The 26,267-nt window shown below is 39.0% G+C and overlaps 1 protein-coding gene across 1 annotated transcript in view; it reads right to left on the bottom strand.

Annotated features, from left to right (window-relative positions):
* PPP2R2C (protein phosphatase 2 regulatory subunit Bgamma) overlaps positions 1-23,442 on the bottom strand; it is a 186,783-nt gene extending 163,341 nt beyond the window's left edge. The window contains exons 1-2 of the mRNA XM_071447395.1: positions 23,247-23,442; positions 22,969-23,049 (exon numbers count right to left, since the gene is read on the bottom strand). Of these exons, the coding sequence (XP_071303496.1) occupies positions 22,969-23,049; positions 23,247-23,262 (97 nt within the window). The 5' untranslated portion in view covers positions 23,263-23,442. The remainder of the gene's footprint in view (positions 1-22,968; positions 23,050-23,246) is intronic.
* Between the last annotated feature and the right edge of the window lie 2,825 nt (positions 23,443-26,267).

Below are 26,267 nucleotides of genomic sequence, written 5' to 3'. Positions count from 1 at the left end.
TGTGACCCTAAGTTGTACATGTGTCCCAAATTTCAACCCAATCCCTATGTAACTAAAAACCATTTTTATTAGGTTTTACTAGAACAGTATTTCAAATGAACTTCATGACCACAACACAGTTGTATGAGTTACATTTTTAACTTTTCAAGCCCATAAGAAAAGAGCAATGGGATGAAGAAGAGTAGGCAATCATAATGCAGCCAGGCTGTGTCCACAAGGATGTGGTGTGCAATAAATAGAAACAGAGAGTGGCATATGGGGACTGTCCATCACTATTTACACACTGCACCAGTTGGCATTACAGCAGAAAAAATGTTTAAGAATTCCTTCCTTTTTCAGAAGGAATTTTAAAGACTTTTAGCTTCTGTGGTATTCTTGATTTATGAAACACAATTTCTCCTTTTATGAATGAAAATTGATAATTAAAGTAAAATTTAACAACGTGTGTTAAATCAGGCTGAGCCATCCAGGATGTGCACTTGTACTGAACAGATGTGCATGGAATAAAAGGAAAGGATAAAAGTATCTTAATACACCAAAATTATGTCCTTACATTTGGGTATTGAAAGTAAATTAGCCAAATCCTTTAAATTTTTACCCATCAAATTACTAATAAAGCCAACAACAGTTTACTCCTCAAGGTCCTCAGTTATAAAATTTAAAACTTACAGGAGGACTACTGTTCCCCACAGAGGCCCCCTCATAAAATTAAGATCCCTATTTCTTATTGAAAGTAGAAAGAATAAAAGACTTTGGGGGCTAAAAGCTGTCTTTATAAAAAGATAATTATTCCCTAGTTCTGTCAAAAATTATTCATTCAATGCTGGAATCACTTTGAGGAAATCCACAGTTTATGTTATGAAGCAGGCCAAACTAAATTGCTGAAATCACCTCCTTTTTTTGATCATCCATGTCTCTCTGAGTGCTTGATGGATGCTGTGACATCAAAGCAACAAGTGACAACATTTGCCAACAGCTTTCATAAATGAAATAATGAAACAAAATCAATAATTATTGCAAATATTAACTATTTTTAAACTATCTTAGTACTGACTTAATAATAGAGATCAAATAGTCTTGCAGTGTGAAGCCAATAAAATAGATCAATTGCACACCAGCTTTCACCAAAAACACCAGCTATAGTCTCTAATTTATCAATGGTCACTCACTTTTAGGGTATGGAACATACCCTAAAAATGTCAGCAAGACTTTATACAGAAGTATCAGAGAAACAGGTATTTCCTAAATAAGTGTTTTCTTTTGTACAGAATGGCAACAGCATGTGGGTTTTTTGATTTTCCTGGAAGTTATGAATATCTCCGTGCACCAGTGAGCTACTATCATTTCATGTTGTTTTTTTAGCTTGTCCAACAAAAAAACATTAATTTTCAAGTAGTGACAATTTGTAATTACTCTCAATACAATGTTTCCAACTGTAATTTTATATGTATCTCCTCTAGGTAGACTAACAAGTGATTTCCTAAATTATATATATGAAATCTAAATTACACAAAATCAAAACTGTAAAATAGGTTTCAATTCTTCTCATACTCTACATATGATCTATAGTTATAGCATATTTTCTACATTTTCCCCATGAGAACCCCTCCAGAAAAATTGCAATCAATGCAGTAAAATACTGCATGTCTAGTCAATCTACAAGAGACAGAACTAGTAGAAAAAAGTAAAAGACTGTACAATTAAATATATATTCAGAAGATTACTATGCTGTATAAAAGGAATGATAAAAAGCAACTAAAAAGCACATCACAAATTAGTGTAAGACTTGGGTAATGCCTGCAGACAGTGTTACAATATTGCTATAAAGACTGTTAGCCCTGAGAGAGGAACTGCTTTGTTTTTTACATGGGAAGAAATGTACACATGCACAAAGGGCTGGGGGTTCTGTCAACATCTTCATCTGCCTGATCTCTGATATTCTGTCAGACATTTCAGTGCCAAGGCAAGGCACGGTGAGCACAACAAATAAGCAGACCTAAAAGACTCCTCAAGCTAGACATAGCTAGAGTTTTCCCTAAAGAATAAAGGGTTCACCTTCTTCTTCTTATCAGCATAAAAGAAAAACACTTTCTTTTATTCTGTGCGAAACCAAGAAAAGCTGAAGGTGGATGCCACTTCTTTAAAGAAACAAAACACTGTACAGTTGCAGAGGTGTACAGTACACATAAAAAAGCTGTAAAACAAGGGCTGTGTTATTTCTTTTTAAAATCAGTTACTGGTTTGAAGCTACTAAAGGTTGTTCCTGATAGTTAGAACACCATGATAGCAAATGCAGACAATTGCCCTTGAAATCCAGTGTACTCAGAAAGGTTGGGAGACTTAAGCCTTGAGTTTTGACATAAAATCTAATATATTTACATACTGTATTTGTATACATCTCTATACACTAGTATATTTACACACTATCATGCTGAAAGGAAAATTTTAAATAATGTCAGAATCGTGCTCATTAAAGTTACAATTGGTCTAGACTTTGCTGCCCATGATTCCATCAGGAACTTGAATCACACTGAAGAGCTGGATGTGATTGGGTGGTGAGTTTGCACAGCTGCCTCACATCTCTGCAGGTCCATGTGCGCAAAGCCCATCTCACCTGGCCACAGCTGTCATTGACTGACAAGAACAAAACCCTGCCTCTGACTAGATCCAAAGACTGACAGGACTTCACACAGATGGTTGAATTTCTGTGTGTGTTATTATATATGTGTTTAATCACCCTATCTTCCTGCCAAGAAGTCCTGTCTTCAAGGAAAGTTTAAATATTTTTATAGTAAGTTAAAATGTGTAATAATTGAAGCCTTAGATCAGCAGTTTCCACCTTCTGTAAGACCTCTACCACTGAAAATATACTTCCACAGCTCTTGGAATAGAAGAAACCATCTTGATTGTTGAACGGAAAGAAAAGAAAAAAGAAAAGAAACCATCTTGATTGTTGAACGGAATCGGGCATTTAAGAAAATTACTACACGAGAACATGGAAAAAAGAAGTGGCTACAGGCACAGTTCTAACCATCTTAAATAAAGAATGAAAAAGATGGAGAAATGAAAAAAAGGTAAGATTCTAGAAAAATATTTACATAATTCAGAAGAGAAATGCTTTGAGGAATACAAAAATCTAACAGCATATGTGAACAAAAAAACAAATGCTGCATCAAAAAGTATTTGTAGAAGATCAAACTTTTTCTGATGAAGACATTGTAAAAATGGCATTTTAATTATCTGTTTATATCTACAGGACTGGAATAATAACCAGTTTAAATCCTGCACATCTGTTGCTGTATTTTCTCAGAATTTCAAGGACACAGACTTTAACCTTACCCCATACTGGCCACCTATCAGTTAGATTTTCCTTCTATACGTGACATATTGTTACGCTGCTAAAAACCAAATTACTGGACCTGATCTCAGAAAAACAATCCCACACAAGGCGAGGAACTGCACCAGAGAGGGGTGGCAGAGGGGCCCAGGGGGCCAGCACAACAAGGCAGTTTGTCCCGCACTCGGAGCCGCTCGCGCTGTGCCGCACTCCAGCCACCCCAGCTCCTTCCCCATCAGCACATCTCATAATTAAACCCATGATATGCCTGGCACGTTAGAAGTCATCTGAGCTGCAGCAATCAGAATTCCCGTTTGAATAACGTAAATCACCATAATGTAACCTCAGGCCCCTCTCTACACTCACAGCACAAACAGCCCTTCCTTCCACGGCGTTCACTCGCTGACCCCTGGCACTGCAGGCGGTGCTGACCATCCACTGACAGCTCTGCAGATGTGATATGACAGACTCAACCATAGAAATACAACAAATAACCCTCCTGGTTTTATTACTTGTCATCCACTAGATGTATTAAAAAAAAAACCCTGAGCAAATCTCCTGTGGGAGGATTTGAAAAGCTGTGATTTAGCAGACGTTTCAGGATTTTCAGAAAGGAAAGGTATCTATGTTCTATATCCCCAAATCCCACCTGCAAGAGGGGAACAAAGCCAGCAGCTACGACTTCATGGTTTCAAGCAATACTTTACAACTGATCCCTGTAGAAAAACAGCTATCACCTCATCAGCAAAAATTGATATGAAAAGTCAGATTTCTGCTCCTCTTGAAGTCAATGAAAGTTTTACTGTAGCATTCAGTAGGTTCTAAATTGAGTCCCATTAGGATAGAATTCATTTTTTAATGATTTTCTCCTCTTCTTAAAAAGAGCAAAGTAACTGCATTTTAAAATATTAATTATTATCACCTGCAGACAATTACAGTAAAGCCTTGTGACTTTGTAACAATGATAGAGACACTTGATGAGATTTTCTGATTTTGCAAATTAACCAACTGAAAAAACACAATAGGAAAGCAACACAAATTTACTAAGTTTTAACTAAACTGTTTAGACCACTTCATAATCTATTAGTCAATCTGATACTTTGCATCTTAGTTTTCAGATCCTTCACTTGCATTCCTGGATGTATTAAGCATCATTACTGCAAAGTGATACTTAATGGTAAGAATACAAAGGAAGTATGACAACATCCTGAACCCAGTAATAAGTTTTATTTCTCACCAAATCTACAGATTCCTTGCTCACACAATTTTCATTCTGCAGTCAGTTAGAACTCCAATGCCACAAGACTGTCCCAGCAGCTAAACTTTCACAAATCTGATTTTTTTAAACTTTAAATATTATATATAATTATTATTTTATAGATACTATTATTATCAAATATAGTTTACAAGTGAAATATGGGTTCTGAATTTGACTTTATTTTTCACAACTACTGCTATAAGGCTAATACCCTATAAAATTATGACATAACATATACATTTGAAATCTGTGAAAATTATATCCATTTCATTTACTTTTGTCTTTTATAGCAACTTGTATTTATCCAAAACATCCAGTCCCTTTCATTTTTATTTTCTATGTTCACACAGTTGTTTTTCTGCACTTGTACATACCCTTGAAGCAGCTAAAGGCAACTGGGAAAAAATATGTTAAAACATTATTTTTTTAAATTAGCAAGAGTCTATGTGAAAAAATACTGTAATTCCTTTACCTTATTTCCTTAATGTACTCTTTTTGTGCTAAATATTTCTGTAAAGCAAGCCATTTTAATCCAAAATTATTTTTTATTTCTGTATTTATGTGAAGTTTTCCTTCTCCCTCATACACACAACTCTTAAAAAGTTATTTGCCAGCAGTGCAAATGCAAATAATGAGAAATTAAAAACTGCAGTATGCAACTTGATGGCTGCTACATGCTGGGATCATCAAAATTTTAACCTTACTTTATTCAATGCTCTAAAATGACATAACTCACAATGTCATACCTGTAATTGTCTTGTTTTCTCCATACAACTCATTCTGTGGCCCAATCCTTTATATTTTCTATAGTTTATAGCTTTCTGTACAGGATTTCTAGTGCAAGAGTGCCTAACCAGCAATTTAGCATCCCAACTTAGACACCTAAAAACAAAAACCACACAATTGGGGACAGCAGTGCACTGCTTCTTACCTTGCACATAAACCTCACCACAGGGAAAGAGATTCCAGCTCTCCAGAATGCTAGCAACATGTCTTCCAATTTTTGCAATAGATCAGACACGGCTCATAGAACAGTATTCTGCATTTCACTACTCTGATTCATCTGCTCAACCGGGTGAAAATTAAACCAGCATCATAATATAATTATTATACTACAATGCATACATGTCAGGCATTTAAATAAGGCTCCACAGGCAATTGCACACTTGATAGGGCAATTCTGAAGTGTTTCTGAGAAGGTTTTCAAAGGTAAAAAAAATTCCAAGTTCTCAAAAAAAGGAAACATATTGCATTAGATGACAGGAAACCTAATACTTTAACAGATCTTCTGTAACTTTGCAGTCATAAGGTCTACTGGAAAATTCCCTGTTTCTTGAACTGAGTAGGTCACTATTGGCTATAGAAACTTACAAGTCTGTGCTTTTAATGAAGAGCTGGTCCAAAAGTACACACCAAAACTCCCTTGGTGGGGTACAGCTTCCCTCCCAGTGCCAGCAATGATGCCAGGCAGCCTTCTGGCACCAGAAGGGGAGCAGTTCTCAAGTAAGCTGTGTTACTCTCTAGGCCCTGCAGGAGACTAATCTCCATGTCTCTCCTCCCCTGCTCATAATGCCTCTTCCCATGTTTGCACCTCGTTCCCAGTCTCTGTTCAGGCAGTTTCAGCATGTAACTGTGATCACCAAATATTACCAGTGTCCTTCACACACTCTGATTTCCTTTACACCTGAGCTCCACTGGCCAGTCCCTGTGCCACTTCCTTCAACCCCAGCATCTTTTTCCAAGGTACTCTTGATGGCCAGTACCTGCTCTAGGTCAAATCAAACACTGATTCCTCCTCTACTCAGCCCCTCTCCAGCAGACAGAGAGAATGCAATTCAAAGAAGAGAACAAAAAATTGTAAGGCTTCAACACCAAAAAACATCTATGATTTCAATCAGACCAGAAGTGCAATTACACAAAGGTCAATTCAGCTCTGCATCAGGGTACTTTCCCTGTATGCTGAGCTGACAGAAAAGGGGGGAAAAATTATATCTACCCATTTCTACCAACACTTACAGGAGATTATTTAAACAATCATTTTTCAGAGGTTTATTAATTGGTCAAAGAAGAGTGGGTATTCATAGGGACAGTCAAAGACACTCTTCAATATAGTCAAATTGATTATATTCACCTTGTCAATTTGAAGTTCCTCCTTCAAAGCATGCAAGTACTAGAGCTTTTTCAAGGAGAGGTTGATGGAATTCTTTTTTTCTAATGGGCAAAAGGATACCCAGAATTTTCTTGTGAAGCTTAGGGTCAAAGCTAAGTTGGCCATTTTAATTAAATTTTTCTGTGAAAAATTAGCCTGAAGCCAATCCATGGGGGAAAAATTCTTAGGCTTAATGGTTAGGAGTTTGTCAAAGTTGGAAACTGGAAATATAATCCTGCAAAAGGAACTGTATTACCTTCAATAAGAGAGAACAGTCAACTTCTATCAGAGTTCAAATATAATTCAAATATCTTTGTGGTAATTTTAACAGGATGTCAAAAGAAATGTTTTCAGATAAATGGAAAATACTGAAAATTCTTTTAAAATTACACTGAAAAATTAAAAAAAAAAATTACCTCTCTCCAGCTCATTGTAATTGACAAAAAATGCCTATTTTCAAATATAAAGGACAAAATTCTTGAACATATGGGACAGTATATTCAACATACCAACTCTCCATCTACTAAGAGTGACTAACATATTTAACATCAAATCCTACCTCATAGCTAACAGCCCATGATGCAAGCAGATGGTTTTAATCACACCAAGGAAATTTTATTCTCCTTTGAGAACTGTGAGGTGACATGGCCATCCACTTCCATCAAAGTCCTGTGTTCCATTAGGAAATCTGTGTCTCTGGGGACACATGCATGCACAGGAAGTGACATGCTGGAGGGAAAACACCTGCATAAGCAGAGTTACACCAACTTCCTCCTCTGATGGCACTAAGTGTTGAAACTATGACCTTGTTCCCAACACCAGGCACTTTAACCACTACACAGAGGCATTTTTGTCCCACAGGACCCCCATCACCTCAAAACAAATTTAGCTTATCATGATTACCAGCAATCCCTGGCAGAATTGACTGTACATTTCTCTTCCCTGGGCCTGTATGCACAGTAATTAATTGTATAAAATAACTACATCAAGTCATCCAGCAACAGTTATTGATCGGCTTGTAATGAACACAAATGTAAACCTGGTGTTTTATAGACCCTGTGCTATTTATGTATTTCTATTTACTACAAATAGATCAATTTCAAGTGGAACATTTTGCTGTTTTTCAGTTATCTCAAATCATCCCTCTACAGTTCTTAGTTTCCACTGAAGTTTGCCATTATTTATTCACTTCAAATACTAAAACCACAACTACTACATGCAAGAGGACAGAAAGAAGAAAACAAATGTATCCTTGTAACTATTCACAGTACAGAGAAGCCCCAAAATATTACCTATATACATTGGGAAAAGAAATGTTGTAAGGGTGTTGATGGAAGCTTATGATCACAACACAGTTCTTACCCAAAACCTATATCCAGAGTATTCATCTTCTTGTTTCAGCAGGACATAGAGCCTTATGAATCAAGTTTTATCCAGGACTCCAGTGAAACACCAGGACAATACCTGCTCCTTGAAGAATTGCCATGGTTCACAACTCTCAGTCCCCTTCCTCATTTCATAGAATTCAGACACAGTGAAGTCACTGTGGAAAGACTAGACCAACTCTTGATCAGATGGCAGCCAAAATTTAATTCATCTTCATGCGTTTACCTAGTAAGAAATTGTTGAGCCATCATGAATGTTTTAATTTTCAGATGGAGTTCAAATTTCAGGTTATAAATTCTTACACAAGAAAACCTGCATTTCATATACACAAACTATTTTAGACACATGTACAGTACAATGTGCAGTTCCTTTTGAACACAATGAAACAGAACAATAAAGCTCTGGGAAGGCGCTGGGCTGCAGAGTGAATTCCCCTAACCCTGGCTTTGAGGTAGGCAGGGATGGTCCCTATAGGACTCTGCTGAGCAGAGATAACAGGCACTGTCAAAACAGGCTTCCTGGAGCAGATTGCCTAACAATCTGGGAAGGGCAGGATCCAAAGATTTCCCAAGGAGAACATTTTCACATCCTATCAGCCTTTCAGCTCTGCCCAGACTGTCCATAAAAAGGCTCATATAGCAGGCTAAGATGTGATGGAGGGCTGAGAAAAATCAGTGCGGTAGAAACTAGATGAAGTCTAAATTAATTTTTTTGTAGTTTACTGAAGAGAAACTCTTACTATGAACCTTCTTTATCTTGTGTCATTTCCTTTTTTACCTTTTATTTAAAATTACTAGTGAGATACAGTGATTTTATTCCAAATAAATTATGAGGTATTAGCATATGCCACAGTCAAAAGTAATTTTTTTTTAAATAATCATGAATACTCAATTCAGTTTACAGATATAATAATCACCCATGGGAATAGGACTTAATATACCAGTATTCAAACATCATGGTCTCTCTCTCCACTGGCCATATCTGAAAGGCTAAGAAAGTTCATATAGATATTTCAGCCAACCAGCTTCTGGAAATCCTGTAGATATTATTTACAAACATTTGTTGTGCTCATTAAGTACTATAATTGAAATATTTACATTTTCCTCAATAAAAATATTTGCATTTTTCTCAATAAAAATATAAATTCAAAACAAGTACTCTTCCACCTCTTCACTTTAGTTAGTGGTAATAACTAAACATGTCTAAGATGACCAAATTAGCAGACTTAGCTGGCAAACAAAGAAACAGAAAGTACCCTATAAGATATTGAAAATAAATATTTTCCATATGCTTTGGGATATTTTATAATGGATCCTTAAGTGACAGATGAAGCTGAAAAGCAAGATGCACGGCTACATGCAGATAAATATCTGATTTATTTATCCCTAGTAGGCAAACAAGTAGACCCCATTAGCTGCAGGTTTAGTAATAGGGGTAAACAAAGAGTTAGATAAGGAAGTAGACCAGATTATGTTTCATATTCAATATTACTCCCTTAAAAATAAAAGTCAACAGAAAGACGAAGATGGTAAAGTAATCAATTGTACATTACAAGAAAGCAAAAAGAAACACTAATCCAAATGGTCTCTATTCCATTTCTTAATTTCTGCACTGTTTCAAAAAATACAGATTTTAATTCTAAGGGATAAAAAATGTGAATGTAAATACCTCTAGAAATTAAAATTTATGGCTCTCCTAGCAACTATGTCTCATAAACTTGCATGCATGCAGTATTCTGCATGGTATTTGGTGTGAGCTTTTGTGCTTTCACAGCAACAAGGCTGAATTATGGTTGCTGTGGGAACTATATCTTTGAATTTCTTGACTTGTGCTCGCATCTGAACTCAAATGTTACATTTACATAGGTAAGCATTTGCTGGTGGAAAAGGAATCTGCGTGAATGGTTACACGCTTCAGTATTCTTACCAATGAAACAACACAGCTCTGTGTCTGGAGAAGTACAGAGCTCCAATCACTCACACTGCATATACAAAAAGTAAAGTAAGACACATAAAACCTGGCAGTCAAATGTGGCAGGGCACCTATAGAAACAGTAATATGGGATGATGTCACTGAAAATTTGGGGTTTGCAATCCTCCTTCAGTTGTTCAGCTTTTTAACCACAGGGTATGAATACATGTTTTCTTTCAACCATTTGATGAGAGGATACATAGAGAGAGAGAAAGAGAGAGAGATACACAGCTGTTACGTGCTTTGGAGCTTTTACGTGAGTGATCTTAGCAAGTGCAAGGGGGTCAGCACTGCCCAGGTCAGCATTGCCCAGCCCCAGCCAGCACAGGCTTTGCTCTGGGTACTTTCTGAACTTGCAGCAATGACTACACATGTCCAACACTTGATGTGTAATATAGGTCACAGGCTGCTCTAGAGACTCACCTCAGCATAATGGGGAAAACAGAGAGACATCTTCTTACTGCTTCTAGAGATGTTCTCTAGCAGAGGTTATTTGTCTCATAGTAGAATCAAGAAGCTTAAACTTTGAGGTCTGTTTTCTTGACACAAAATATTCTATTTACTATGTCCCCATGGATACATTTTATGATTTGACATCATCAAGAAAAGGGAAGTCAAGTCCTTCAACAAAGCTCTGTGCATTTCTGGAATTACCATTGAACAATTATGCCTCTAAAATCATCAGACCACTTGCTACTTCCAGAGGTCAACACAGGTATCGTGCTTTAAGAAAGATTTTTGATTAATTTGGAGGAGCATGAGGAGAGGGAGAAATCAAAAAGCAACATAAAATCACAGATTGGAGGCATGGTATCACCTTTCTGAAGAAACACCAATGCACAGCTACACTCTCAATGCACTCAGCAGACTCTCAAGGTCTCTCTAGCTTTCACTTAGGAAAGGTGGACATTCCACTAGGGCAAGTATTCTTAGGGAGAAAAAACTAAACCCAGAAAAAGCAATCAAACTGAAATATAGCTGTGATGCCTTAGTTTAGAATAGAGGAATCAGCACACACTGAAATTAACAGCCTGTCAAGATTAAGGAAAAAAAAAAAAAAACCCTGCATGAAAAGCTCAAGGGAAAAAAACCCACAATTTTAAGATGTAGTGCATGAAAAATAAGAATTCTTCTTACTTTAAAATTATTACATCTACTTTGTATACCATTACAAAGACACCAAGTTCATGCTTCTTGCAAATAAATGCAATCTGAAGCATGGGGTATTTCCACAATAAACAATCAATTTCAAAGCAGAGTTTACAATGTTAACACAAGAACCTACTAGAGAAACTTAAAAAATAAGAGTTACCTGAGAAACAAAACCATATATTGACGAAAACTAGTCTGTATTAAAAATGTCAAAGATCATGAAGATTACTCAATAAGTCAGATTTAACAAGAAACCATCAAGTCTTGCAAGGATAACACTTCTACTTTGCATCTTTGAGTCTAGTCATAACACAGAAGTTTATTCTGGGTATAAAGAGAAAGAATATTAATATAATTTGTATCTCCCAAAGAAACTGTGGGTGATTTTCATTTCAGGATCTCAAGATCACTAAATATAGTAATTAGTTATAGTAGTCATGTGAAGTGGAAAGGCCCATCACTAACAATGCAGCCATGCTGAATAGTTTTAGAACTCACTTTTGAATGACACGTGCCCTCTCTATGAATAGAATGTCAAATCAACAGCCTCTGTTAGTGTCTAGACATAATTGTCTTTGAATTGAATACATCAGCATTAACTGCAATACCAAAATGGTCCCAACTAAAATAATGGAACTGTCTCTTACACCATTCTTCTGCATATTTTGTAAAAATTACACAATACAATAGGTGGAGAAAGATTTATGAGGTTAACATTTTGCATATTCCTGCAATCAGCCCAACTGTCAACTCTATTCACTGTGACATGAGCCACTATAAAATGTGCTTACAAATAAACATAACCAGAACATCTGAGAAATGTATGCATTCTGAAAAAACCTGTATTTGATGGAAGACTTTAAAACTCACAAAAAGGCCATCGGTTTTTTGAACATACAAATATTTTTAAATATTATATATTTCAACTGTAATAGCCATAGGCAAAATATCATGTATATAAAAAAAACAGTATTTATTTATGTACCTATTGTAAAGCCTCCTGGAGGAAAAGTCAAACACATCTACACTGATCTTATAGAATTTTCTTTTGATTTTTATATTAACCTTGCATAGATATAAGAAAAAAGTGTACATATGTACATTTGTGAGCATGTAAAAAATATAGAAATTTCAAAACTATTTTATGAAATAATTAAAAATAAGCCACAGAGTTCTTCATGTTGGCACATTCTGATATTGTGCACAACTTCACAATGTAATGTCTAAATTGTCTAACATAGCAGCTTGCATATGTAATCTGAAGGCCACATGATGATACCACCTAGATGTATGAATGGAATCCAGTGGTAACTTCTATGAAAGCATTCATATTTATAGATTTACTAATTGGAAATATGAAGTAAGTCAACAGCAGGATACTACCACATGCAGGAATATTCAAGGTCGATAACAAAGGAAATGCTCCATTCTCATTCTTCACTGGAACCACAAGGTCTTTCACTATCCTATACTTATCTCCAGAAATAGAATCACAGGATCTCTTAGGCTGGAAGACACCCTTAAGATCATCCATTCCACCTCTAACACCACACTGCCAAGTCCTCCACTAAACCACACCCTGAAGTGGCACATCTAGGTATCTTCAGCAATGGTGACTCCACCACTTCCCTGGCAGCCTGTTCAAATGCCTGATCACCCTTTCAGTAAAAAAAATTTTCCTAATATCCAATCTAAACATCCTCTGGTGCATCTTGAGGCCATTTTGCTTGTCCTATCACTTGTTACTTGGCAGAAGAGACCAACCTCCACTTCTCTGCAATCTCCTCTCAGGTAGCTGCAGGGAGCAATAAGGTCCACCCTGAGCCTCCTCTTCCCCAGGCTAAACAACCCCTGTTCCCTCAGCAACCCTCCACAAGCCTTGTGCTCCAGACCATTCATCAGCTTAATTTCCCTTCTCTGAACATGTTCCAGCACCTGAAAATTTGCACAAAATATAAAACATGATGACCCACAAACATATAATCAACACAGTGCTGTATTCACTCTTCTTTGCAAGAAACAAATACAAGTTTCCTAGTACTGAGTATCCTCTTAAGCTTGTAATGACAAAAAGACACAAGGAATATATTAGGCAGTTGACAAAAAGTCTCACCTCTTTCTCCAGTTACCTCATGAAACAAAGTCACATCACTGCATCAGTTTTTAACACAAAATGACTAACAATGAATCTGAAGATACAATAGCTTTGATAAGATCTATCATTACAACAAGTAGCCACGTAGGGTTCCACCCACCAATATCAGAACTTAGGTTAAATCATGCACTTGAAAATATGCTCAGGGTGCTTGGGAAGTCTGGTCTCCTTCCTGTCCATAAGTACAAGTACATGTTTTAATGCCTTCTCCCAGTACCTCATTGTTCTTTAGTTTTATAACCCACAAATTATAGAAGGAATCACTATAAATTGCTCTGCAGTGCTAAAGAAAAAAAAAAGAGAAAGCACATTAGAAGCACACTGAAGTGTGCACATTGCTTTTGCTATTTCACATATATATTGCTATTTTCAAAATACCAGCTGTATGTTTTTACTGTGACAGAAGAGCCACTCCTTACACAGAAAAAAATACTACAGAGACTCAGAAGCCACCTCTGTCTCACATGAGGAAGGCCAGACATCACAAAGTTCTTCCTGCATGCTACAGAAAACATCTCTTAAAAATCCATGGTGGGCGAGTCAGAAACATCTATGTTTAAAAAGACTTTGCAGATTAAGTAAAAAGGACTGCATTCATCATGTCAACCAAAGGTTTGAGCATGGTAGTTAAGCAGAATGTTGAAAAGCATACGCTGAATTGATACCGAAAACTGAAGGAAATTAAAGCAGTAAGTCTCTAACGCTGTCTTTAGAAATCTGCAAACTACAAACTGAGTGACCAAAAAAGCATCACATGAAACCCCTGGAGTCAGTCTTAAAATTAAAAAATTAAAAAAAATATCCATGGTGGGGGGTTAAAAGAGACTTTGCTAAGTTCAAAACTGCTAGAAATTTATGTGGCAGCTCCCTCTTCTGGATCACCAAACCCTGACAATTCAGCTGAGATGGCAACATCTAGAATCTGACTAGTAAATAACATCTTTTCACTGTTGGTGGGTTTGTTATGTACCATTAGGCAATCACACAAAGACTTCGGGGCTACTGCCCATTATTTTGAATTAGTTTATATTCAAGTAGCATACTGTGAGGAAAAGGTAGTTGAAAATACCTGAAAAGTTTGAAATGCTTTTGGAATTTTCTCATCAGACAATAAAAACATGCAAGGAAAAATACTATATTGACTTCTGCTTTCAATCTCTTGGGATTTTACTAAAAAATGCATTTTACAGAAAAGAACCAATCAATGAGAATATTACAGTTCAAACTGTGTGGCCTGCAGCATGACTTCTGAATCCATACTTGCAGAAGTTAAGCTTCTGGGTTGAAACAGAAGAATCTGATCTTGAAATTTCTTTCAGCTTTGACAGGTTCATACATAAAAAAATCCTTGCACAGTAGAAAAGCCTTATCTGTGTATCAGCTCTTCAGACAGTCTGCAAGACAGCTTGGGCAATTTCTGCACACATTTCTAAATTGGAATTGGAAAAATCAGAAAATTGGTATTCTCTGCCCCTACACAAAATTAATTTCCATAAAGGTACCCTGGATTTCTGACTTGACCTATAATTGAAAAGGAGGCTTTGTGAAGACCTGGTGATTTTTATGTATCTCAGCTGGAACCCACAGGCAATTCTATACTCTCTAAATTGTCCATCACTATTCAAGCTGAATGGCAATGTTTGACTTAAATATAAAAAATTACTCTAAATGGAAAATTCACAGCCCAAATGAAATCCCTGTTTACTTCATCAGTGTACTTATTGATAAGAAAATCATTACCTGAATTGAGTTATTGAGTGTTTAATGAGGAAGAGGGTGCATAAAAGATGTCCCTGTTAAATTCTGGACCAGGTAATATGATTTTTGACTTGCTAATAATTGCATCATCAGGCCCACAACAGTGTGATTTCATCTTTCATGAGATATATGAGGCCACTGAGTGTCTCATAAAGTATATGGCAAACTGAAATACCAAAGAAATTTTCATCATTCAAGCATGGATAAAACTAAAATTTCCAGGAGTTATTTGGATGGAACTGAAGGGATCATATAAAATGGAAAGCCTTATGGACCTGGAAAGAGTAAGAGAGAGGGAAAAGAGCTCAGATTTGCTATGCAGGCACCTGCTGCATATGGCAGACTTTCAATGACACAAAGGAGAGACATCTTTGTCACAGTGCACAACAGTCAGTGGACTGAAACCACTGCAATTCCCTTTGTGGAGGGGAGAGTTACAGAGAACAAAGGAAAAATAAAACAAAAGGGGCAGCCTGGAAAGCAGTACCCCACTAGACCTGCTGCTTACAAGCAGAGCAGGGTTGGTGAGAGATGTGGTGGTCAGAGGCCATCTTGGGTACAGTGACCATTAAATGATAAAAAGTGTTGGATTCTTGGTGAAATCAGGGAGATGATCAACAAAACCTCTAGCCAGCAGGACCAGAGCAGTGACTGACCCCCCACACTCAGACTGTAGCCCTGTACTGGTGAGGTCAGACCTCGAGCTCTGTCTCCTGCTCTGGGCCCCTCACTGCAAGAAGACACTGAGCTGCTGAAGTGAGTCCAGAGAAGGGCAACAGAGCTGCTGAAGCATCTGGATAGTAAATCTTGGAGGAGTAGCTGAGGGAGCTGAGTGTGTTTAGTCTGGAGAACAGGAAAAAACTACCTGAAAGGAGGTTGTAGCCAGGTAGGGCCAGTCTCTTCCTCTAGGTAACAAGGGACAGATCAAGAGGAAATGGCCTCAAGACACCAGGGGAGGTCCATGTGGAGATTCTCAGTTCAATTGAAGAAAGAACAGAGATAATTTCTCCCAGGCTGAGCCTGGGAATCTTAGAAGAAGAAATATAAACAATTATTATCTCTCTTTCTGTAACCATTGTTTATAGTTATAGTTCTTCACAGTGTACTATTCATAGTCACCAATAGTGTGAAATGTTTCTTTTTTGAGACCAATCAAGTATCACCTTAGCAAGTCACATTATAAAAGACCTGCTACTTTCATTAAAGTTAGCTTTCTGATCCATCTGAAGACTAGAGTCATTCTTTCCATCCCTAACTCAACAACATCAGGTCCAGACTGGACATCAAGAAGAATTTCTCCACTGAAAGAGTGGTTAAGCATTAGTATGGGTTGCCTAGAGAAGTGGTGGCATCGCTGTCACTGCCAGCATTCAGAAAAGGACTGGATGTGGAATTTAGTGCTATGGTTTAGCTAACATGGTGATGTTTGGTCAAAGGTTGGACTCAGTCATCTTATAAGTCATTTTTAACCTAAATGAATCTGCCAGTCTATGACTAGAAAGCAAAAAGGAAAATGGGTGAAGACCACATTCTGGAAACTGAGAGGATGAAGGCTGCAACTTATGGCATTTAAGATCCAGAGAATTAAAGTACAGAATGTTAGGGAAGTGTGTGAAGTCCTTGGAAAAGGAAAATCTGAAAGCCCAGTTAAAAAAAAAGTCTTATTCTGTTTTTCAAGCTTAATCCAAACAACAATACCCCTTTTCAGGTTACTGAACAGGAGCTAATGTCTTTGGTCAGACATTTGCAAAATAAAATAATTAACAAGTATTTGTTTTATGGTCAAATGACATTTAATGACTCTAAGGAGAAAACACACTCTAGCACTCATAATGAGTTCAAATGGAAACACTATGTAGGCAAGGATTTTATGAATCATTGTAATTAAATCATCTTAATGTATTTTAAAAAAATTAATTTATTCCATAAATTCAAACCAGCTCTTAATCAAAACACCAAAATAAGAAACAACAAATAAAAATGTAAATAAGTCACTCACCTTTTCCTTTTCATAACAAGTACATGTACTTTCCAGTATTTTATTATCAGTCTTTTTTATAATAGTCTACAGAAATATCTGAATTCATGGTTTTTACAAAACCCATGCCATGTATAAACCACATATTAAAATATCACAAATGGACTACTGTAGAAAATATCACTAGGAGTAAAGCTATCATAAATACAATTTCAACATATCCTAACCCTTCCTCTTTGCCTATCATGTTGAATTTTTCATATTGAAAGTTAGTGTCAGATTGTGCAGCAACAACTAGAAGTATAATCAAATACCCACATTTTCTTGTAATGAGTCATTTACCAGGTCTGGTCTTACAGAACCACATTCAACGTTATAATGGGAATAAATTATGATGACACCACTTAAAACAGAAGCCCTTTCCCTGTGCTGCAGCAGCTCTCTGACATCAGTGATAGTTAACCAACCAAATACCAACATAAGTCAGTGCAAAATAAAGGAGGGATGAAATACAGGGACTTGCTGAATGTATAAACAGGAGTGTGTGAGGTAGGACTGGAATACCTGCACTCTCCACATACATGGCACCAGAGGGGCTATCAGGGCACACAAGCCCTGTGACACACCTTACAGCACTGTATGCACACTGGCAGCATCCTAAGCTGTTTAAGACTGGACGTGGCACTTCATGCCATGTCCCAGGTGACATGGGGGTGTTTAGTCATAGGAGACTCAATTTCAGAGGTCTTTCCCAACCTAATTGATACTGTGATTCTGTAAATGTGCACTGAGGTGAGGCAAGGGGAGTATCAATCTCTTCCAAGCATTTTGATTTCCTTTGAATAAAAATGGAATTGTGGTCTGCAGAAAAATCACAGTTCAGCTCACTACATCCACAGTCATCAGTCACAGCCAGCAGGGTTTCACGAGAGGGAAGTCCTGCTTAGCAAACCTGACTTCCTTTTATGATAAAGTAACCCCCTTAGCTGATCAAGGGAAGCCAGTCTTCTTTTTGGATTTCAGTAAAGCTTTCAATAATGTCTCTCACAGGAACCTTTTGGACAAAATGTCCAGCACACAGCTGGATCAACAGATCATGATGGCTGGAGCAGCTGGCTCATGGGTGGGCCATGATGGGGGGACATCAGACTGGGGACCTGTCACTAGTGGGGTTCCACAGGGCTCCATCCTTGTCCCTGTGCTCTTCAACATCTTCATAAATGATGTGGATGCAGGACTGAAGCAATACTGAGCAAGTTTGCAGACGATACAAAACTGGGAAGAGCTGCTAACATCCTCAAAGGCCGAAGGAGGCCCTGCAGAAGGACCTCAACAAATGAGAGGGCTGGGCAATCACCAACCATATGAAAGGAAAATGGGGAAGTGCCAGATTCTGCACCTGGGATGGGGCAACCCTGAATGTACAGACATAGTGGGGAATGAGATGCTGGAAAGCAGCACCATGGAAAGGGATCTGGGGGTCCTGGTCAACAAACAGCTGGATATGAATCAGCAGTGCCCTGGCAGCCAGGAGGGCCAGCCCTGTCCTGGGGACATCAGGCACAGCATTGCCAGCCAGGCAAGGGAGGGGATTGTCTGCTCTGCACTGGGGCAGCCTCACCTTGAGTCCTGAGGGCAGTTTGGGCACTGCAATGTAAGAAAGATACAAAGCTATTAGAAAGCCTTCAAAGGAGGGCAGTGAAGATGGTGAAGGGCCTTCAGGGGAAGCTCTGTGAGGAGCGGCTGAGGTCACTTGTTCTGCTCAGCCTGGGGAAGAGGAGACTGAGGGGAGGCCTCACTGCAGTTACAAATTCCTCATGAAGGAAAGAGCAGGGGCAGACATAGATCTCCCTGGTAACATTGACAGGACCCCAGGGAATGGCCTGAATTTGTATCAGGGGAGGTTTAAGTTGGATATTAGGAAAAGGTTCTTCATCCAGATGATGGTTGGGCACTTGAAAAGGCTCTCCAGGGCTATGCTCCAAGCCTGACAGAGTTCAGGAATTGTTTGGACAGTGCTCTCAAGCACACACTGTGATTCTTGAAGATGTTGCTGTGATTCTTGAAGATGTGCAGGGCCAGGAGTTTGACTCAGTGATCCTTGTGGGTCTCTTCCTTCCAACTTGGCATATTCTGTGATTCTGTGATCTCCAAACTGGACAACTGGAAGCTCAGTTCTGTAAAGCACACCATCCAACTAAGATGGAAATATAACATCCATTCATGGTAAAGATCCTTTGAAAGAAATCCTGGCAAACTGTGAAGCACTAGGAAAAGGACTGCTACCATGCCTTTTTGTAAAAGACTAAGGAAAAATAACTTATTTGGATCTGCCACAAAAGGACTGGGATGTGAAAAAATCTACAGATGAGACTTCGTATTTAATTAGACCTTGCTAATGAACACATGACTCACAAGAACATCACTTTAGTTGTAAGCTTGTGCAATCACATTGCTTTCTATTTCTATTGGTGAAATAATGGAAAAGACAGTATTGAACCAAATCCAGAGTTACTGTCTTTGATTGAAAACTACAGTAAACAAAAAGCTATTGGAGATAAACCTGACAGTGATTAAACTCATATTAATCCGTTCACAAGTCTTCTAGTTCCTTAAAAAGGCACACTGTTCAATTGTACTTTCACAACAAAACACTATACTACCCGTCTTCTCAATAAATCTCACTTCAAATTACTCATAAATGAAAGAGAATGTTACAGCAGCATAAGGTAAGTAATAGGAAGGTTCACATTGAAATTCACAAGGCTAACAAATGCTAAAAGAGCTTTCAACCTCTCAAGAGCACAAAGTTACAAAATAGATGAAAAGAAAATTTACACTGTAAACCAATCTCAAGTCTTTAATGAGGTAATTTTAAGAGTGAAAACTAAAAATGTGATTTTTGACTGAATCTTTTCACTAAACATATTATCATTCATATCTAGAATAACATGAAGCCAGCTTAGAATTCACAGCCTAAAATATTTCAAACATGCTTTAACTTACACAGTTTGCAAGAAGTTAATGTGATTTGGAACTTAAAGCAAAGGCTCTAGATTAAGCAATCCTGTTAACAGTCCAGTAGATTATTTGACACAGAGCAAAAGATTTGACTTTTCAGAAGTCCTATGTTGCTATCTGCTTAATAGTTAACATTCAGCTTATAAAAAAAAATCACATCCTTAACTTCTATATTTCATTCTTGAAGCCTGCAAATGGATACACTAATATTGTTCTTCATACAGCTTTTGTGAGGCTGCACTTACTGTGAGCAAAGTGCTTTGAGATTTTTAGCATGAATAAAATATATTTTGCACTTAGACGTTAATTATAGAAGTAGTAATATTTGAAATAGGATTCTGTTTCAAGGCAGCAAGACTAAATCAAACATGATTATCTTGGCTTTGATTGTGATATTTCACTTACTATGCTCTATTTTCCTTGCATTTGAAATATGCAATTTTTCTTTTCTGTTATGTAAATGAATGTTTTTCATCTAAGACATCTATTTTTGGGGAAAAAAAAATTCCTAGGCTAAAGCAGAAATGTTGCAGAACACAACTCTGAAGTCTGAGAGAGTACCACAAGGTCAATGCAAGCATTCAATAGCAAAAGCAGCAAGAGAGGCCCAGAAGACAAGCTGAACTTATAATATTAATATGCAAATGTTTAGATATCTATCTAGATATATAAATCACACTATAATATTGAATAAAGATAAACTTGTCGTTCTGTCCATCAGCTAGGTGGACAATGCAGCTAACCAATGCAGCTGCAATTCCAAGTTGTGGCCTTTTGGAAAAGTAAAAAGAACTGGGATAAAGAGAGAAAAGAAAGTCTGTGATGGAAGTCTTGGGAACAATCAATTTAAAACTAAAGATTCTGTCTACTCTGTGTAATTTATTTTAGAGGCATACTTCAGCAAAGGAAAAGGTTTGGACTTTATTAAAAGCACTGTCAAGCGAAAGAGGTCAAGTCACTTACCACCATGGACTTTTCTTTGAACTATTTTTCACTCCTGCAAAGTGTGATTATATTGCTCTATGTGTTCCTAGATATAAGTGGCATTAATAGCCAGCATGTACTCTGGAAAATACATGTCATATTTATATACAATATATTAACATAAACAGGGTTTACTACCTGCAGATGACTTTGATTCTACAGTTTTTGTGATCAAATTACATTGCTTCAGCTTGTTTCCTAGTCTCAGATTTTCACATATTTCCATGTTGAGTAAAGAGAAAACATGTAAGATTCCTATTTAAGTTGGGGATTAAAATTGGGAAGCCAAAAATTGGCAGCATTAAAGAGAACTGAAATCAGGGTTAGCAAAATAATTTAAAAAATACGTCCTGTGAAAAAAGATGATCCAATAAATCAAAGAAATAAAACACCTGTTGAGAAAAAACATTATCGTCTCAAAGCAGTGCTGAAACACTGGTATTTACCCAGACAAATGAGGTTAAGAAGCATATTCTACTCATTCAAATCTTTAAATGAATGTAAATGCCAACCTAAAGCTCATTTTCAGCATTCTGTGATGCCTAAGAAATGCTGTCACTCACTCATTACACTCCCTCACACGGATATAATTTCCACCCCCATCTATCGTCATCACATCTGGTTTGGTATGCAGTTTCACCAAAAAAAATCACGTAGGCAAAAAGAAATCACAACATCTTTTGATAAACGCTTTAGTATGCAATTGTGTGTAATTACACACATTCTTAAGTACACCTCAAAATATGAACCACCATGGAATAATTGGAAAGAAAAACTTAGTCCAAAACTTTGGTCAAGCTATAGCTTATTATTAGTACACTGGGGTTTAAATAATTTCTCCAAACAGCAAAACACAAGACACAAAACTTCAAATCCCAAAGGATCACAGATAATAGCTGAAGAGACACCAAACAGATAATCTTTCTGCCTGCCCCAAGATAAGATCTGTAGCTTTATCTCTTCAATGTATGTTACTGAAACAAACATTAAATATCCCAAATGAATAGGATTTTATTATCTATCTAATTCCTATATTCCAGTGCTCCCCTGTTGTCAAGTTTTCCTTAATGTTGAATCTGAAGCCAATCTACTGCAGTGTGCCACCCTCCCCAGTGTTGCAAAGTTTTTCAGTCTAACTCAACTTCCGATGCATTTTAAACATTTACAAAGAGTAAATACACTCTTCTTAGAAATCTATAACTCCAGCAGACCAAAAACATCAAGATGAAGTCTTAGTTCCACTTAACTCATAGACAACAGCCACTGGAAGATGCTCATGAGCACAGCACACTACACGTCTGGCATCCTGGAGAACACAGGTTCACACCTAAATTTAGATACTCTGCATGTTCGAAACCGTACACAGTTTGCTATGGTTGGTATGAGAGACTTTCCAGCCCTGACAACCAAAGACTGTTCTTCTGATCACAGAACATTAATAAATAAAACTTTCCAGGTGACTTCTTTCTTAGAAGTTAAGGAGTGAGAAAAGGCCAGGAAACTTTCCAGCCCACCTTGCACCAGCACCCACTGACGCCAAGGTCAAAAGGACTCATGCCACCTAAGCTGCTACACGCAAAGCAAACTTTTCCCACACACAAAAAAAAGCCAAAACAAAACCAGCCAAGACACTTTCACAAGGCCTGGGATATACAAACCACCGGCAGATATCCCTTTGCCCGCCCACCTCCACACCTGCCCTTGGGCACACGCTGGGGCGGCTGCCACGGTCTCTCCCAGCGGCGAGCCCCGTTTCTCCACACGCTGCCGGCCGGGACAGCGGGCGAGGGGACGCTTCCCCTCAGCATCCCTTACTCACCTTCAGAGACCTCGAACTCGGCCGCTCCATTGAGCTGGTAGAGGCACCAGTCAGCCGCGCTCTCGCCCGGGGGGCCGCCGGCTGGGCAGGAGGGAAGGAAAGGCACAGTCAGTCGGGCACGGGGCCAGCGGGGGCACGGCGCTGAGGAAGGAACGAGGGAAAGTGGCGGCGAGGAGGAGAAGCAGAGAGCGGGGAGGAGTGATGGAAGGGGCTGAGAAGGGAACGGAGGGATGAGAGGGGACAGCGAGCGCCGGGGGAAGGAGCGCGGTTCCAGATACCCTGTTTGTGGGACATGGGTGTTGCCCTCCGGAATGCGCCCACTGCTCTGAACTGTTCTTTGCTTTGCTCCCAGCGCCCGCGGCTCGGGCGCCTCCTCCTTCTCCCAGCCGAGCGGGCGCAGACAGCCGCCGCTGCCTCGGGGTGCTCGGGGAGCCGGGGGAGGGAGGACGGGAAGGAGGGAAGGCTCCGCCCGGAGCTCCCGGTGGAGGCGGCGCCGCCTCGCCAGCGCCCGCCGCGCCCGCCAGCGCCGGCTCCGCCGGGCCCGGCAGGTGCGAGGGAGCCCCGGCAGCGCCGGCCCCGCCGGGCCCGGCAGGTGCGAGGGAGCCCCGGCAGGTGCGAGGGAGCCCCGGCAGAGCCGGGCGACAGCGCGGTCTGAGGCGAGCCCGGCCACGGCGGCTTTGGCGGGATGCGGTGCCCCAGCCCGGCCCTGTCCCGGCCAGGAGAGCCCTCCCTGCTGCCCGTCCCGTGTCCGTGTGCGCTCCCCGTCAGGTGCCGCCCGTGTCTGCGGTGCGGGCAGCCTGGAGAGCAAGGGCGCGCATCCCGGCTGACCCCGAAGCCTGGACGTGCATCCCTGAGGGAGGACACCGCACACCAGGCACCCGCGGCCAGTGTCACCCACTCCAGTGGCCCTTCTGCCACCACGGCTGCGTTCGCCCCATAACATTCACCTCAGTTCTGTTACCGTCCCTAGGCCGCTTGGGCTATCTTACTGATTAAGGCTACAAATTCCACATAAACTGTAGGGTTGTATATGCACTGCAAAGCTGGAGAGTGGTTTTCATCTGGACCACGAGCCTCTGTGGATACACAAACTGTCTTTACCGCATCCCTGAGAGGTTAGTAAGAAAGCAAACCTGTTACCAAGTAAGTCTAAAGGGCTCTGTGCAGTGACCTTTGCCTTCAGCGGGAAATGGCAAATTATAAAACACTGGAACAGTCAGCTAGAGCAAATATATGTTAATAAATGCCTTTATTCTTAGAGACTTCCACCCAAAAAACATGTCAGGAGGGAAATATAAAGGTACATTAATTGTTCTGTTCACCAGGTGACTTTCTTGGTACCTAATTTAAGACAATTGTGACTGCCTAGCTTGTAGTTGGCAGCATCCTGCCTACGGCTTCTGTCTTATCAAGGTAACAGTGTCAGAGGCCCACGTATGGCACAGTTTATGTCAAAAAGAGCAGCCACACTTCATATAGGCAAATGAGAAAAGCTTAAGAAAGAAGAAAGACTATAATCAAGTCGTACTATGAGATTGGGAGCCAACAAGAGGATAAAGTATCGACGTAGGCAGCTGTCATGGCACAATTACGCTGGCTCCTCCATCTACCTTTTTGCTGTTTGTGAAACAGTGTGTAAGTGGCAGGGAAGAATTGTTTTTGGCATAAATTCCATCTAACATACCTACATTCACCCCTTTGTACCCCCACATTTCTCTTCACAGAGAAAAGCAAGGCACAATTTTCCCCAGAATATTCTTATCTGCTGTGCCCGTGTTTGTGCAAAAGTAGAATGCAATATGGAGATTGTTTAACCAAAGTCATGGTGTTTTGTTTCCTTGGCCTATCAGGGCCAAGCGTGTGTGTGTCGGGGCTGTCGGGTGACAGTCACGAGATTCAGAGTGTTGTGTGCTGAGTTGAGTGCTTAACAGATTCAGTTTAGATGTAATGTAATATAGTATAGAATAATATAGTATAATAAAGTAATTAATTAGCCTTCTGATAAGATGGAGTCCTCCTCATAATTTTCTCTCCCCCTCGTCGGGGGCTCCCTGCAAATTCTATTCCCCTTCTTGCAGCAAGTAGACACCCTCCTGATACCTTCAGGTGTGTAAACTGAGGGCAATTTGATTCACTTTTTCCTGATAGAAGTATTCTGTTTAAATATTTAGATTCTTCTCCACTGCATCCAAGACAGTGGCACATTGTGGCCTCTGTGAAAGAATAAGGAGGACATTACAGTTTCTGAAGGAAATAGGTTTAAAATGGGAGTAACATTCAGCAAATATTCCCAGTTTTTTTAGAAACAAAGCAAAACACTGATACTCAAGCTTTCCTGGGAACTTCACCTAAATTACAAAGATAATAATGCCTTCTGAAGTAAAAGCACCAGTTTGTTTAGACAGTGTGTGTGTATATATATCCCCAAGCCATATGCTTGCTGGATTGCACCAGTATTCTTGGAACTGAACAGGTTTATGCTGATGATTTAAGGAAAAAATGTATTGTAGAGCTGTATTAAAGTAAAGCTTCATCCAGCTGCTTATACTGTACTAATGTCCCCTAAAAATTACCTATAGACCTTGATTGCTCTTCATGACAATGTATTATCAAAAACAAAACTGATCTTAGCATTCCAGTGCTTAGCCTCTTCTTTTTGCATAAAACTCTAAACCATATGAATTAGCAAACAAAGGCCCTTTCTGGGAGAATCTATTCATATTAGATTTAAGTTTTATGGAATGTGGCCATTTTATTGTGTTCAACTCATTATTACTGATTTACATAGAGTATTTTTCATTCCAGACTTCAATAATTTACAAACTTTTTGTTAAAAAAATCACCAAGTTTGGTGTGTAAACCAGTAGATGTTTCTTTCTTCCTAAATGTGGAGGTCAATATAAATCATGTGATCCTTTTTTACAGGTGTCTTGTATATTGAGATGGTTTAATTTGCACCCAGGAGCCAGCTAGCCCAGAATGAATTAATCTTTCACTTTTATGAAAATCTGCAGATGGACACTACTAGGCTATTTGTGATAGTTTCCTTCAATCACAGAGGGATGACTGGTTTAACTAGGTTTGGGATCTAGCAATGCTAAATCCATACCAAACTTGAAGGTGGGAGCAGTTACCCTCATTCCTGTAATGTTCTTTACTTTTGCACTGCTGGAAATGAGCAAGGACTTTGATATGATATTTTGCATCATTTCAGAATTGTAATTTTGTTAAAAGCATGTGATTCAGTCAAACTAAAACTTAAGGAAGGTAGTTGATCTATACTATAGTGTATTTTTTTA

The sequence above is a fragment of the Agelaius tricolor genome, unplaced genomic scaffold, assembly GCF_023055355.1.
Source record: "Agelaius tricolor isolate 1412-34295 unplaced genomic scaffold, bAgeTri1.0.p SCAF_24, whole genome shotgun sequence".
NCBI classification, from domain to species: Eukaryota; Metazoa; Chordata; class Aves; order Passeriformes; family Icteridae; genus Agelaius; species Agelaius tricolor.
Note: the sequence above shows the minus strand (reverse complement) of the source record. Positions and strands in the feature narration are given on the sequence as shown.